Below are 16,955 nucleotides of genomic sequence, written 5' to 3'. Positions count from 1 at the left end.
CCTAAGACAAGGATCCGAAACTACCCTAAACATAAAAATACAAAGCAAACCCCGGAGACAAGACTGCTTTATACACAATACTGCTTTTCAATTATCAGAAAGAACAACAGTGGAGGAGGATTTTTTTCTTTTTTCTTTCCCACATCTGAAGCCCCTCAGCAACTCGTCTCTTCGCTAATGTTACAGTATCGTACAGCGTCACAACAGAATTACAGAGATGGCCAACGACGTGAGTGGTTTACATACAGAGGACTGGCTGAGAGGAAGAGACCGCAGCCTATAAAACACTATCTTCAAAGGACACTTCCCTTCATTTTATAACCTTTTTTTTTTAAATCCCTACTCCGAACAATTTTTTAAACCTTTTTTTTTGTTTGTTTTGTTTCTGTTTTTTTTTTAATTTAAACAGATAAAAATCCTTCATAGTAAAGTTAGCGATGTTTGTGGTCCCTTTTGCACATAAAGAGACAAGTCCTGTGTTCATGTATGTCCACACAATGTGTTAAAAGGTGGGCTGCTGAATGGAAAGTGCAAAGTGAGGACAAGCCCGAGAGAGAACGGATCGTGAGGCTTTCGCCCTCCACATACGTCCCTCCTGTGAGTGTCTAGTCTACAAGGAGTGAACGGTACCGCTTCAAACACCCCTTACCTTCCTCTTCTCCTAAAACATGAGCGCTCAGATGTTGTTTACTAAGTAGAGGCTGACAAAACTTTACATTTGCATGATTTTGTACATCTGTACAGAGTCAAAGACAGAGAATGGTGACTCTTTAACTACAAACATGGGTTCTTTCCTTTACATATTTTTTTTTTAACCCCAAGATCTCAGTGTTCATTGGTAGTGACTGAAATATCAAAAGATGTCAATGATATCAAAATGCATTTTACAGTATTTACAAACAAACAAAGTAATAATATAGGATAGACGCTGTATAAATGTGTGTTTCTCTGTGTACATCGTGTCATCAAGCTGTGGAGAACTTAAAAACAGGTGCTGTGTGATTAATGTGGATGTAATCAGCAGGAGGATTTTAGCATCTGATATTTACTGGTTCCTTCTGATCCCTAATATCTATTTCACTGAGAGACCTACTTCCAAAAACACATTTTGTTTCAAGGGATAGGGCCACCCAAAAATCACTAACATCATTCCAAACCTAAGTGACTTTCAGCGGAAAATAAAAGAAGATACTTAGAAGAATGTTGGTAACCAAATAGTTTTGGTTCCCATTGACTTCCATTGCATGGTCAAAAATGAGTTAATTCTTCAAAAAAAAATAACTTCAAAAAGATGTTTTGGAAATTTCAGTTCCTATTCACTTCCATTGTATGAATTTTTTTTTAAATTGAAGTCAATGTAGAATGAAAAAGTGTAGTTCTCAACATTGTTCTTCCAAAAAAAAAAAAGTTTCACTTTCCATTGAGTGAATGAACAAAAATTATAGGAACTGAAACAGTTTTGTTACCAACATTCTTCAAAATACCTTCTGTAACAAGATAGATTAAAACATCAAAAAATTAAGAATATTTTGAAGAATTGGTACCTAAACAGTTTGCGTTTTCATTGACTTAGACCGTATGGCCAAAAATTATAATTGAGATCAATGAGACCCAAACCAATTTATTTACTAACATTCTTCAAAATTCTTCTCTAACAAGATATATTAAAGCATCTTCTTAAACAAATATTTTGAAAAATGTTGGTAACCAAAAATGTCCCATTGACTTTCATTATATAGACAAAAATTACAATGCAAGTCAATGGCAAATCAAAACTCTTTAGTTAGAAAGCCACAGTTTTGGAACGAGAAAAATGCAAGTAAATGCTAGAATTTTCTTTTTTGGATGGACTATCCCTTTAAAAGACAGATAGAAAATGCAAAACGACAAAATGAAAAAATGCATGTTAATATTATGAAAAAGACAGGTGGTGAGCACATTTAGTTCATGTATCCCTCATTCAGTAGTCCCTGGAAGTCCTATTACTATCCCCTCATCTCAGAAGCTCAGAAAAATAAGCCTTGGATGTGCCTGACATCTCACGGTTTTGAAGATGATGAGACATAATACAGAACACATACTTAAAATTTGTTTGAGGAGGAGGGCTCTATTCATGCACCCGAAAAAATCTCCAGCATGATGAGCACCGAGCCAACAGGATCCTCATCTGTAATGTCACGTGACTAGAGAAACCCTGTTCAGAATCATGCAGAAGGAAAGCATGTGGGTCTCTGGTGAGGGACAGAATGATATAAATCTTCAGGAGGTATCTTAGACTGGCATATTTACATGTGTACATAAGTCCTGACGGGTCGCATGCGAGACGTGTGCACGATAAATCAATTCATAAACGAAAACAACAAATAAATAAGTTGTGAATCACGGTGAGCAGACATCTGTCATGTGTTTGAGTCAAGTTTAGTTGTATAACCGGATGTTTCCGGCTCTGGCTCTGACATCACTTCCTCTCTACAGATGGATTGAGACTCCAAAAAGTGTTGTTGGATGCACAAGTTGGTCTGAGGAGGTTTAAGTCGCTGCTGGTTTGGGCCTCGAGCCTCATGGCCTCAGACGTTCACTCAACAGGGACAATTATACTACATTTCCTGTATATAGATGTGTACTAGAGACGTAGAAGAAAAGGTACGGCTACCTTTTTAATCTGCGGGAGGTAAGATTTCACAGCAAACACAAAACGTAGTGTAGACTTCCTGCAAAAGTCATGACACCGTTATTGTGCATTATGGAGGTGTGCTTTTTCTGCCGAATTTGTGGTTTAAATACAATGTGCCCCTTTCAAAAAAAGATTAAAACCTAAGCAGTAACCATCATTACAATATTAATAAAAATAAAATCAACAATTGAGAATAATACAATACATACACAGAATAATGAAAAAGTTCACTGCCGAATCCATCGTAAAGAGTTTCCTCTTGCATTCACACAATGAAATGGAGGAAAAAGGTGCAGATATTTTCTACTGTAAAAACGACTGCATCCATTCAAGATAAAAAAAAAAAAGAATCAAAAAGTGGAGTGTGTTCATAAAGTAGCCCGGTGAAGTGTGTGTCTTCTCAAACACACACCTGCCTTCCTGTGTGTGTTCAACCCTGTTAGTGTCCAGAACCAGAGAGGAAGTCCGGGAGGCAGGGAGAGTCAGTCAACAAGCTCTTCCTGTGGCTCTGGGACTGTTTCCTGTTGCCGGTGGCCATTTTGCACAGGCTGGGATGGGCCACTTTCATGTGAGTCCTGTTCTCATGGGGCATCCCAGAAGGCTGTGCAGAAAAAGCCAGAGTTCCGTGGGCAGAGGGTGCCAGGGGTTGATCGATGTGAAGAGGGGATGGGATTTTAAAAAAGGAATGGGGCGGTCGTAGGGGGTTTGAAAACAAAACCAAAAATAAAAGCCCAAATAAAACAAAACAAGAAGAAATCACACACTCATCGTCATGTTGGGTGAATACTGGAAAGAGACAAAGGAGAGGGGGGATATATAGCGGCGGTGAGATCGTGAGAACTCTACACAGAGCAAATACAAGATGGTTATGTCATCACCGTCCCAAAATACAGCAAGAAAATGCATGATTTTGTCGACAAAGCAGTAACCAAAGGACAGAAAACTTGGAAAGTGTCTGTCCAGGAAACTGCTGGTCTTTTATAACAAAAGCCATTACCAGCACTCACTCCTGGACTGAATCAATAACACTTACAAATCAAATCATTTTAATTATTATTATTATTTTTTTTTTTTTTGATATTCTGTTCTGTAAGTATCATGGTCAGTGGGTGTGGCCTTCTGAGTGCCTGCTGGGCGGAGCTACACTAATGGTCAAAAGTTTGGGGTCGGTAAGATTTTAAAATGTCTTTGATTCTTTGATTCTATGTTTCTTGTTCTTTGTCCTGCTCACCAAGGCTGTGTTTATTTGATCTTACAATAAAACAATACAAATATGAATATTTTGAAGTATTGTAGCAATTTAAAATAACTTCTATATTTTATGTATTTTAAAATGTAATTAATTCCTGTAATGGCAAATCTGACTTTCAAATAGCAATTACTCCAGTCTTCATGAGTAGTGTCATGTGATCCTTTAGAAACCATTCTAATATGCAGATTTGGTGGACATTCAAAATGTTAAAAACTGTTGTGATGCTGTGGAGAAAAAAAATTCTAACTATGTTTTAACTGTTAATTTTGAGAAATATATTTGCTGAATAAAAGTACTAATTTAACTTTTTTTTTTTTTTAATCTTGACTGACTCCAAACTTTTGGACCGTACTGTATATGACTGGCAGGTGAGGAAAGTGGCAGGTCTCTGGGTTTGGGTCAAAATCTACTCACACTTTCACTTTGGAATGGGTTAAGGAAGTTTCCTCCCATTTCTCCATCATCCCGCGGTGTGCCCGGTTGGTTGTTCATCCCTGCCATGTTGTTGGGGGAGTTCTGAAGCAAAAGAACAGTTCAGGTTGAGATGTGAAAACAGCATAGAAAAAAAAACACAATTCACAATCTAAGGGGCTGTTTACACCTGGTCACCTCATGCATTTTGTCGGATAGCTCTTCGATCGTGAAAAGACCAGGTGTAAAAGCCCTCCAAATGCATTGGAGACAGATATAAATCCATTCACTCAAACCACTTCAGGAGTTGGTCTGGGCTGCATTATAGACGAATCTGGACACGTGTAAATGCATCTTGTTGTAAATTTTACTCCTACCAAAATGTTCAAATAATGGACATGTGAGAGTGTGTTATAGGCATTAGACATTATAATCAGATATGACTGCACTAATGCAACACGGCCCTAAAAACCTTCTTTACCTTTGGCAGCCCATCCATGTCACCAGAGCCTGAAATAAATAAATAAAGTATATATTAATATTATGAAATAAACACCTTTTGAGATATCTGTATTATTTTGAATAACAGTGCAGTCTTTAAGCTTACCTAACGATCCGTTCATATGATGGGGTTCCATGCCACCCATGCCGCCCATTGGCCCATCAGGACCGGGACCCATGGGGAACTGAGAAACACAGAGAAACAAGCCCAATTCAACCAACCATCCCACATCCAGTGCCCTGAGTAACATAAGACTTCTTCTAAGATATAAACATTCATTTGAATAGGATGAGCATGTCCCCTTTGATTTCACTAAAAGCATGTCTGCATTTTTATGAAAACAATGATCATAATATGACATTTAGGATTATTATAAACAAAGCGTAATGTACAGGAAGGCGATTATTATTACAAATAAATCCAGACAGGTCTTTAATCACACTGAAGAGGTTTATTTTGCGATAATGACTGAATGACTGTACATTATAAAGCTTATTACATTACTAAAGCAAATAAATAAATAAATGGACATTAAATATTGATTTGAGTTCAAACAGTAGTATTATGTAAGAAGAAAGTAGCCATTGAGTGATATGAGCACTAGCACACAAGAAACTAGCATAGCTACAGTATGAAGGTAATCATCAATTCTACAGTTTAGGAATCATGATGCAAAAATATGTAGCTGCTAAATGAGAATAAAAATCAAGTATTCCAAAGAGCTGTAAAATATTCAAATATAGTATGTTTAGGAATCAAAAAGTGTAGATGTGGTTTTGGAAATACATCACAAATATATATATAAAAAAAGATCATTAAGTGGAGATATTTAGGGTGCTTTCACTTCTCTAGTTCGGTTCATTTGGTCCGAACCAAGGGCAAACAATTATACATTGTAGCATTTTTCAGCTTTTTTGGTTCCTTTTCACACTGATTGCTTTGGTCCGAACCAGTTGAAAAGAACCAAAATGCAGTCACATGACAACATCCACATCGCTCATTGGCCATGATGTATATCCTAAACTGCTTTTCGATTGGTCAGAATTTACATGTGGGAATATTCCAACATAAGAGAGAAAGCCAGTAAACAACATGGAGACAACACAACTATGGAGAGACGACTGCGCGGGCTGGTTTTGTCCCTGGCCATAATCTAGTACATTGTTTGTATACACCACAATATGCAAACAATACATTTCTATAATGAAGAACGGATGCGGCTTGAAAACAACGGTTTAATGCACTGCAAACTGCGAGCGGGCATCGCTCGTAACTTCAAGCGGAGGCGTGCATTAATTGTTCTTAACTCTGACATGCTCATGGTCTTCAGACCAAATTTCTATGAGGCTCCGCACCTCCTCACTACTCCAAGTTTGTCCATGAGCTGCCATGCTAAAGTGCAAACTGTCAACAAACACTTCCTCATCCCATAATGCACAACGCAGCTGACTACGGCAGCTGGTTTAGTCCAAAAATGATCAGTACTTTTTGCAGTTGGGTCGGTTTGAGGTCGGATCACGTTCTCACCACAAACGAACCGCTCCAGAGTTCGTTTGAAAGCGTACTGAGACCACCTCTTCAAGCAGGTCTCGGTACGCTTGTTTGGTCCGCTTTTGGTGCACACCCGAGTGCGATTGCTGCTTTAACACCTGCCCAAACTAACCGCACCAAATGGGGAAACGAACTCTTGTACGATTCAACCGAACTAAATGAGGCAGGTGTGAAAGCACCCTTACACTAATGTTCAAATATCTGGAGTCAGTAATATAATTTTTTTTTTTTTAAAGAGATGGATGCTTTTATTTAAAAGGGATGCGTTGAAATGATCAAAATGGAAGGTAAAGGCAAATGTAATGTTACATAAGGTTTACATTTGACACAAAATGCTGTTATTTTGTATTAATCAATGAATGATGTTTCCACAGAAATAAATGAATCACCACAACTAACAACCAACCATTGAGATTAACAAGAAATGTTTCTTGAGCACCAAATTAGCAACAGTTTTAAAATATAAAAAAAAAAATCTTACCGACCCTAAACTTTTGAATGGTAGTATAACTGCTCTAGTAAATGTATATCTAGATGGGGGTAATACATACATTGGGTCTGTTTCCTCCTGGTCCAATAGGGTTCATCATTGTGTAGATATTTTCACTGGAGTTTGTAGAGTCTAGATGAGAAGAGAGCAGAAAGTTTGCTTCTAAGACCAGTACAACTTCACCAAAACAAGAGACCAGAGTCGCTTCCAAGCATATATGGATGACCAATGCTTTATCAGCACACTGGATCAATACAGAACATGGCTGAACGAGATTAATCACCATAATGGATGTGTTTCTTTAATGATGTATGGCTTGTGTGAGCAAGAGAGAGGGAGACATCTCTCACACCTATAATCACAAACACATGCACGCCGACTGGAATTACATTAACAAAGTGGGAGGGGTGGAGCTGATCACATGTTTTATTTTCCTGCCAGAGGAAATGCAGGTAACCTTGCAGTGATATTGGCTGCTGGGTAGGGAAGGAGGGAGGAGGGTGTTAAATAGGGTGTTTGTGAAGTGCTGAGCATATTTCTTTCCTGGAGAGACACGAACTGTTTCCGGCTGTGCCGATTATAGAGGCGAGGTGAGAGCGAGTGTGTGAATGCTACGCAAAAGGGAAAGTGACAGAACAGATCTACCGTACCTCCTGGGCTTGGCATTATGGGAGTTCCTGGTGGACCGCCTCCTCCTGGAGGACCCTGAGGGAGGAAACACGCACACAAACCTGTGCTTAGCTTCTCAGTGTCTAAGAGTACCTGCCGTACTATCAAAGAACTACCAGAGGAGCAGTTTTTAAACAAAGACACACCAGGCTCAGGGGAGCCATTAAGCTGCTTTGACTAATGTGCAGATATTTTACTTTTAAGAGAGGCAATGCTAGCGGCAAAACTAAGCAGGATAGTAATTGCTCAAGTACATTTACATTTATCCAAGTAAAATCAATACATTTAGAAACTTTAATATCTGCTTAGTTATGCTTTTAGTTTCTAAAAGGAAAGACTACATTTTGCAGTTTTACTCTGAGTTAAAGACGACGAGGCAAAAAGCTAAAAAAAAACATGCCTGGCACACACTTTTGAGGAGGTTTTTGATTGGGACACTGATGTTGAAAGTCAAGTCCACCCTTGAGAGCATGTTACCATAACCTCTGATCCATGAACAAAATGACATTACAGTGTTAAACTACAGTCAATATTTTGGAAAGGCTTCATTTCCTTTAAGAGTAGCATAAAATAATGCTGAAATAGCTATTTGTTAACATTAACCAATACACTGCATGACCCATCATCAAAAATGAAAGTAGTTTTAGGGCAAGTTGATGAAATATTATGCAGATGGCTTTGAAACTGTTTCTGTTTTTATATTAAGACAATTAATATATACTGCAGAAAGCAAACTAAAGTTTGGTACTCACCACGTAGTTGCCTGGAGACGAGGAGGAGTATGCTATCTGTCGACCCAAACAAAAGAATAATACATTTACTTGGATGACAGTTAAACTACACCACTTAATAATACTATGAATATGATAATCTTTCATATATAATCTGAAACCATTTCTGTATCATGGTGCAACTGTATCATAAGTTTATATGGTCAGTGTAGCAATAACGCATGTCAGGTTTTTGTCTGCAGCCACAAAGCTACATGCAGACAACAGTGTGTGTGTGAACGTACCGAGTTAGCATTCGGGTTTGGCCACGGGCCACGTCCTCCAGGACCCCTATGAGGTGAAGGAAGAGCCAGAAAAGATAGAAATACAGAAAAGAGACAGAAGTTACCAAACATGATTTAACAGGATTAAATACATGGGGAAAGGGAGTGTTTTCATGTTGAAGGACTCACATGTTCATTCCGGGCATGCCTGGACCACCTAGAGAATTGGGAGGAGGCCTCATACCACCATAGTTCTATAACAGACAACACAAACATTTCAACAATTGTTTTTAATGGGACCATTCAAATCTGTAATCCAGTATAAACCTTTATCACTGTGTTTATAAATAAATTAATTACTTAATTAGATATAATTATAATTGCATTTATAAGAATTATATTATTTACTAATATATGTATTACAACAAATAAATGTAAATATATATATTTTTTTATTAAAATGAACAAAACCTTTTCAAAAAATTATAATGGTATATGTTATCATTATATCCAAGTATATTTATTAAAATTATTAAAACGCACAAACACACACACACACTATATATATATGAAAACTATTATATGTATATATATTTAACATATTATATACATATGTATTATTATGTATATAAATGTATAAATAAATAATAATATATGTATTAAAATAAACAAATAAATAATTGCACATTGAACTGAAAAGACGTGTTGTCTTGGCATTATTTTGTGCTATTGAAAGGATAGTACACCCAAAAATTACAATTCTTTTACTCACCCTCATGTCGTTCCAAACCTGTATGAGTTGCTTTCTTATGTTGAACATAAAAGAAGATATTTTGAAAAATGCTGGTTATCAAACAGTTGGCGGTTCCCATTGACTTCCATATTATTTCTTTCCCTACTCAGGAAGTCGATGGGGACCAACAACTGTTTGTTTGTTTTTTAATTTCTTCAAAATATCTTATTTTGTGTTCAACATAAGAAAGACACTTACACAGGTTTGGAACGACATGAGGGTGAGTAAATGATGACAGAATTTTCATTTTGGGGTGAATTATTCCTTCAAGTTCACACTTTGAAAAAAAAAGAAGATTTTTTTTGTTCTGCTGTGGGGCTGAAAATGCAGCAACTACACACTGCAGGAATCCCTGCCCTTCATTCACTGTTGTCCGCAGCGGTGGGGATCCAACCAAACAGGTTGGGATGCTGTTGATACTATGCTAACGAAGTTCTGCTCAGGCAGACGGCGGCCCACCTGTCTGGCTGCCTGTGGGTTTAGGGCAAAGTGTGACAGAGGCTTTCAGGCCTGAGGCTGCTTCTTTCTAACCCAAGCTTTTGTTCTGCGATCTACCCAATTTGTCGAACAGATGCTGCACCAGCTGCCGATTTGTGCTGCACCTCGCTTGCCAAGAACGAGAAAGACAGAGAGAGAGAGATAGAGAAGCAAGGACAACTCTGCTCTCAGCACAGGTGACTAAAGAGGAGTAACAGGGTTCCAGTCCTGTGACACTTTACTTGGGGCGACTACCAGAGGATAAACAAGTAGAAAACGGGCAAGAATATGTGTCTACCTGAGGGCCCATGCCACCCATCCCCCTGGGAGGATTCATTCTCATCGGACCGCCCATATTAGGATGTCCTATAAAAATATTAGATAAGAGTTATTACACAGCCGATACTGCGTCATTCATCATTTGTTATGAAGTTTTGGACCGAGATGTTACCTTGTGGTCTGGTTGGGTCCAAACTGTTTGGCAGGAGCGGTTGTGATCCTGGAACTCCTACAGGAGGCTGAGGAGGACATAAATAAAGGAAGGTCAGCGAAATACATGGGATGTGTTTTATTGAAAATGCGCATCCTGTTTACAATGGAGGTGAGGAACAAATGGAAACAAACGGAGCAATGGAACAAATTCCTTTTGTCCTTTTTTTTCAGTGGAAGTCCATTGGTATGAAAATATTAATTCCATAACCTTTTACACAACATGCCTTGAAAATCTTTACACATAATATCAAGTATTGCTATATTACTTTGGTGATAACAAGGACTTTATATTAGAACACCAGAGACCAGAAATATCACAAGCTGGCTTTGATGTAACAGTCAGAAATGATTTACATTTATAATGAATAAAATTAATGTAAATAGAATGCAAAAGAAAATCTGTTTACACACATACAACACATGATTTGCAAATAAAATTATTTTAGATTAGCATTTTGAGGCATCATAGGCATTTATGAACGTCAGTCGCATGCCTATGTATGCAGCTTTATGATTTCTATTTTAGTTCTTCAACTTTTAAATTTAATTTAGTTGCCAGATTATTTGCCAACATTTCTAATTTTCAGTTAATCTTTTCATCTATTTATATCTTATATTCATTTCAGTGTTATTTTCAGTTAACAAAAATAATAATTGTTTTAGTTTTATTTCATGCTAGATAATGCTCACAAATTTCAATTTCTGGCAAATAAAATATTTTAGAGCCATGCATAACAACAACAACAACAAAAATTTATCAGAAATTAAATTCCATGACCTTTATTAAAATATCCTGATATCTCCAGGTTTTTCTTGATTTCGGTGACCCTTAAAGAGATACTCAACCCCTAAATGAAAATATTGTCATTAGGTGATTAATGACAAAATTTTCATTTTGGGGTGGAGTATCCCTTCAAACAAATAGTTCACCCAAAAATTTTAATTTTGTCAACATTTACTCACCCTCATGTCGTTCCAAACCTGTGTAAGTTTCTTTCTAATGTTGAAAAGACAAGATATTTTAAAGAAATTTGAAGAAAAAACTATCGTTAACATCCATAGCAGAATGAAATAGAAAGTAATACTATAGAAGTCAATGGGGAATGCAAAATATCTTCTTTTACGTTCAATATAAGAAAGAAACTCATACAAGTTTGAAACAAAAATGTGAGCAAATGATGACAAAATTTTAATTTTGGGGTGTATACTATCCCATTAAGAGTGTGTAAAAATGGAAGAACTATTTGTATGCAATTTCAACACGACAGTGTGATGATGTTCCCTCTACCTGATTTGGCATGCGAAGAGATGGCCGGGGTCCACCAGGGTACCGTGGAGACATAAAAGGCTAAAAGAAGAAGAAGAAGAGAAAAAAAGACTTCATTAGCAACATGTTTCCCAATTTAAGAAGAAAGCGAGAGCATTGTAAAGACCAGAATGAATGAGTGCAGCAGGCCAGGCTATAGCAGATGGAATGGACAGACAGATGCACGGAGAGCAGAAGCCAACGCAAGACGAGATCAAATATATACATTTGACATCTCTCCTTTCTGTCCGTCAACACAGACTGCTCCCATTCCGCCTTTTAAACGTGCACACACATACACTACTCTTGTGGTGTTTCGGCGAACACACAGGAGAGCATCAGGAAAGTCAGACCTCGAGCGGCTGCACTTAGACGCTTCTCAAGTGAAAGTCTGGTCAGGAAGGAAAGTGACCACAACATCCCAAACGAGGGCAGTACCGTGCCTGCGTCCTGACATACAAACCATTAAAGCCGTGTGGCTGCGCGTCTAGATACGAAACCCGATGCCACTTCTGTGGTCAAGGCCTGTGGGAAGCTCCCCGAGAGACTTTCGCCAACTTTTAGGGCTCTGTTGCAACATGTTGGCAATGAACGGATGAGGGATAGACCATATGGGTGTGTGTGTGTGTGTGTGTCCATGTGTTTTTACAGCTAACTGCAGTGTTTTTACCATTGTAGGAAGATGTTGTACAACCATAGCACTCTAATATGCAGAATGTGTGCTTTTTCCTGGAGAAAGGAAGCGGAAGTGCCTTTGCGAGTTGATATGTGTAGGTTTCACTGTGTTTTGTGAACGCACATCGTTTTGGTTTCTGCACAGTCAGTGTGTGTTTGTGAGGGCGCTGTGTGGCTGTGTGTGCTATTGATGGGGGGTGGGGTGAGGGCCATCTCCAAGAACAAGGAGGAGACTGAATTATTTATCCTGTTCGCAGGGAGTCGACGTATACAGGATACTTCACACTCCCAGGATAGAGAAACAGAGGGAGGAAGAAAGAAAAAAGAAAGAGAAGACAAAGGAGGGATGGACCTTAGGGCGTACGCCCAAAGAACACAAGGCCATCAGTCTTAATGTAATTTTCACAACCATATGTTTTCCAGATTTGGCTAAATGAGAGACACAAGGGTACAACCTATTGAATTGTACTTTTATTCCTGACAGCCGTGCTTTCAGTTCTTAAATTGTATATATATAAATTATTTTTCTTTCATCATCATTAACATTACAAACCTCTATGACTTTCTTTTTCTGTGCTTCACAAAAGGAGATATTCTGAATACGGTGCTGGCTGCTCCTTTCCATACAATTTAAATGAATGGGGAACCAAGCTTTCAAGCACAAAAAAGGGTGAGAGTAAAGACATGAATGTATATTAATAATTATTAATAACAGTAAAGGCAATAATGTTACAAAACTTTAATTTTTGACTGAAATATCCCTCTAAATATGGAATCATTCCTGACTAAAGCCCATAGGATGGTCAAGTAAAACTCTGCAACTAGTTCTAGGGATCTGTTTCTATATGTCTGTGTAAAGAAAGAGGAATTATAAATAACCATGTCATTCACTCCATTCTTCTTGCCCTCATGTGTGCAAGTGTGACTGTATGTATACGGAGTGTGCGAGCAAGGACACGCTGTGTATGTGTGTGTGAGGGTTGCTGTGTGTCTTACCTGGCCGTGTGGTCCCATCATGGGGTTGCTGGTATTGTGTGGGGGAGGCTGTGCGTGTGGTGACGGCTGCGAGCCGGGAGGCCCCTTTAAGAGAGAAGAGGGAGATGAGAGATGCACAGACGGCCTTCCAGGGAGGCCTGCTGCTGCCGAAGCCCTTGCACAAACACACACGACACAAACTCACTCACTCTCATTCGCTAGGTACTGAATACTGCTGAGGAAATCCAAAGCTAGTGTGTAGAGTTCAATGAATAATGGAATAGTTTTATGAGAATCAAACAACCGTTAATGCAAGCAGAAAGTTCTCGACAAACCATGGCAAAATTCCACAGATTAACTTCAGTGTTTAAGATTAAAAAGTGAGTCTGCAAATTCATATTTTAGGCTAAAAAAGTTATAATACCAACCATACAAGCTCAACAGCACCGAGGGACATTGAACAATCATAACAGAAAATCATAACCACTACAAATATGGATGTACTAATTTCTAAACACTGATAACTAGATAATTATTTTCTGATATATTTTATTCTAAATGTTTTAATATAGATGCTAAAAAAATATTTTGTATAGCATAAAGTAAAATATAACAATAAAAATTGAATTAAAAAATAAATTCACTAAAAATATAAAATGCAAAAACATTTAAGAATTTAAGAATCACATTATAATGTAAATATGAAAAAATTAATATTCATTTTGAGACTTGCTAGAGGTTACATTTAAGGTATTTATTTATTAGATAAAAATGTGTAAAAATATAAAATTAAGGAGAATGAGAATGCAAAATTCAATATTGAACAATACCACTCAATCAAATAAAAGACTGCATTAGGTTTACAAAAAAAAATGTACACAAGTTTTAATAAAGAAAAACCAAAAAATGCACCCACTCATACCATTTTAGAAAACGCCCTTGTACTATGATGACAAGTTTTGCGTGAGCAAACGCCACACACATTTTCTTCAAAACAAGACAAATTAGTTTAGAAGGCATCGCTGATCGTGTACATTACGTGCTGCAGAAATATTTCCATGAAATGTGTCACATTAAACCCATTAAACCCTTTACTCCATATAACTAGTGCACAGAGCTTCCATTAGTGTTCATTAATGATCAACAGGCCGTTGAGCTCAAGTCCTAAATGGTTCTGTAAGGAACATGAGACTATATGACTAATAACTAACAAACAACAAAGGATCTTTGCTCCTCTCCCTCCCTGCACAACAAGCTTGAATGCGAAACATACAGCATTATGGGTCCTGTGCATCTATATTAGTGTCCCTACAGAAGTGTTCATCTAATCATGGTCACACTGCAGTCCTGCCTCATTGGGGAAAGATCTCAAAACAGCGATATATAAAAATCACTTTCAACACCTTTGAGAAGATAATAACCTGCCACTTACTGGCATGGCTATCAATAGAGAGCCCTTCAATCTCCATTCTCAGATCCTAAAGGGGCAGTTAGTTTGACAGTATTCATACACACTGAATGACCGCCGCAAGACAGCTGCAATAGTTCTTCTTGACCACTCGGAGGCAGTGTTAACAAAGCAACAGAAGTGCAACAATATTTAATTGTGAACGTCTTCACTGTTTGACTATACAGTAAACACATGCATACATTTCTATGCTAAACATATTGATCGTCTCTGAAGTTCAGTGATTAAACAAAAGAAGAAAAAAATCTAGTGAGGGAGACAGCAGAAGAGGCTGTTTCAGAAGTTTTTTCACCGCCCCTGTCGAGTCGGTGTATGTGGCTCTGACCCGCACTTATTAACGCCTCTTGACCTTTGGCCAGAACACCGGCCTCAGACAAGCCCTCCTGCTGGTTTCAGAGCAGCTGAGGAAACCATCCATCCAGCACGACCGGAAATCTCCTCGCTGATGATGAGAACTGCCACACAGACCGCAGCTGCAGAACAACACATCTGCCCAGGGTGCAACACTGACCCACCCACGCCAACAAAAATAACACAACTGAAAGAGATACAGCACAGTCAGAGTCTGACAAGTGGCCTGTAGCAGTTAGTAAAGATCCTCTGATACACAAATGCAGCTGGCCACTTTTTTCAGTACAGATGTATTTTTTCTCCACTGTCTGTATGAATAAAAGTGGCCAAAGGGCACAAAATATGCTAAAGAATTAAAAGGAATAATCCATCCAAAAATGAAAATTCTGTCATCATTTACTTATCTTCATGTTGATACCAATTTTTACGCCTTACTTTCTTTTGCAGAATACAAAAGAAGATATTTTGAGGAATGTTGGTAACTAAACTTCTTCGGGTCCCATTGACTTCCTTTTTCATTTTTGTCCACACAATGGAGGTCACTGGGAACCTGAAACTATTTGGTTACCAACATTCTGCAAAATGTATTCTTATCTTCAAAGTATCTTCTTAAGGTCAATGCGTACTGAAACCGTTTGGTTACCAAAATTATTTACAATATCTACTTATAGAAGTTAATGGGAAGAGAAAATGTTAATTACCAACATTCCTCAAATTATCTTCTTATAGAAGTCAATGGGAACCAAAATTGTTTGGTCATCAATGTTCTTAAAAATATCTTATCTTAAAAAATCTTTGTATAAAAGTCAATTGAGAACTGAAATTGTTTGGTCATCAACATTCTTCAGAATATCTTCTTATAGATGTCAATGAGACTTGAAAATGTTTTTGCTAGCAACATTCTTTCAAATATCTTCCTAACAAAGTCAATGTTGGTTATCAACATTTTTCAAAATATATTCTTATAGAAGTCAATAGGACTTGAAACTGTTTGGTTACCAACATTCTTCAAAGTCTCTTTTTAAAGTCAATGTGAACTGAAACTGTTTGGTTATCAAACGTCTTCACAATATCTACTTATAGAAGTAAATGGGAACAGAAATGGTTGGTTACCAACAATGTTCAAAATATCTTCTTGTAGAAGTCAATGGGAAGAGAAAACTGTTGGTAACAAGCATTCTTCAAAATATCTTCTTAAAGTCAATAGGAACCAAAATTGTTTGGTTACCATTGTTCAAAATATCTTTGTATAGAAGTCAATGGGAAGATAAATGGTTTGATTAGCAATATTCTTCAAAATATATTCTTATAGATGTCAATGGGACTTTAAACTGTTTGGTTTGCAACATTCTTCAAAATATCTTTTATGAAAGTCCACAGGAATGGAAACTTCTGTTCTGCAGAAGAAAAGTAAGTCTTACAGGTTTGGAATGACATGAGGGTGAGTAAATATTTATTTTAATTTTTTTTTTAATTTTGGGGTGGACTAACCCCTTAACAATTGCTAGGTTGATTTAATTGCATGGGACAATATTTAGTGATACCAGCAGCCTGTTTAAACACATGCATGAATTATGTGCACCGATAAACACTTACAGATTAGGTAAAGACTTTTTGAGCTGGTTTTTGGGAGATTTTTGTTTCAGATTTAGCCATGACCTGTCTCTGACCTCCCTGTGAGAGAGGATCACTGCGGGGTCTGGCATGAGAGCTGCTTTACTGACTGTCCCAGAAACCATGCGCCGAAACAACAGGAATACCTGAGCATGTGTGTGTGTGTGTGTGTGTGTATGAGAAAGAGAGAGAGAGTGTGTTTTCCCTGGCTCAGAGTGGGTCGAGGGAAGGATTACAGGGTCTAGGGATGCTCAAGGCCTC

The 16,955-nt window shown here is 37.8% G+C and overlaps 1 protein-coding gene across 3 annotated transcripts in view; it reads right to left on the bottom strand.

Moving 5' to 3' along the window:
* Positions 1 to 1,697: 1,697 nt before the first annotated feature.
* Positions 1,698 to 16,955, bottom strand: part of zgc:110158 (uncharacterized protein LOC553590 homolog) — a 66,613-nt gene continuing 51,355 nt past the window's right edge. Inside the window, exons 6-18 of one of the 3 annotated variants that reach the window (XM_059501462.1) lie at positions 13,283 to 13,366; positions 11,594 to 11,653; positions 10,265 to 10,331; positions 10,112 to 10,179; positions 8,733 to 8,797; positions 8,565 to 8,610; positions 8,302 to 8,337; positions 7,531 to 7,585; positions 6,942 to 7,012; positions 4,945 to 5,023; positions 4,819 to 4,847; positions 4,341 to 4,442; positions 1,698 to 3,275 (exon numbers count right to left, since the gene is read on the bottom strand). In XM_059501462.1, the coding sequence (XP_059357445.1) occupies positions 3,114 to 3,275; positions 4,341 to 4,442; positions 4,819 to 4,847; positions 4,945 to 5,023; positions 6,942 to 7,012; positions 7,531 to 7,585; positions 8,302 to 8,337; positions 8,565 to 8,610; positions 8,733 to 8,797; positions 10,112 to 10,179; positions 10,265 to 10,331; positions 11,594 to 11,653; positions 13,283 to 13,366 (924 nt within the window). In that variant the 3' untranslated portion in view covers positions 1,698 to 3,113. Of the gene's footprint in view, positions 3,461 to 4,340; positions 4,443 to 4,818; positions 4,848 to 4,944; positions 5,024 to 6,941; positions 7,013 to 7,530; positions 7,586 to 8,301; positions 8,338 to 8,564; positions 8,611 to 8,732; positions 8,798 to 10,111; positions 10,180 to 10,264; positions 10,332 to 11,593; positions 11,654 to 13,282; positions 13,367 to 16,955 lie in introns of all 3 variants that reach the window. The other 2 variants (XM_059501460.1, XM_059501461.1) reach the window with 2 other exon arrangements.

This window comes from Carassius carassius, chromosome 20, assembly GCF_963082965.1.
Source record: "Carassius carassius chromosome 20, fCarCar2.1, whole genome shotgun sequence".
NCBI classification, from domain to species: Eukaryota; Metazoa; Chordata; class Actinopteri; order Cypriniformes; family Cyprinidae; genus Carassius; species Carassius carassius.
The sequence above is the reverse complement of the archived record's forward strand: the minus strand, read 5'-3'. Positions and strand labels throughout refer to the sequence as shown.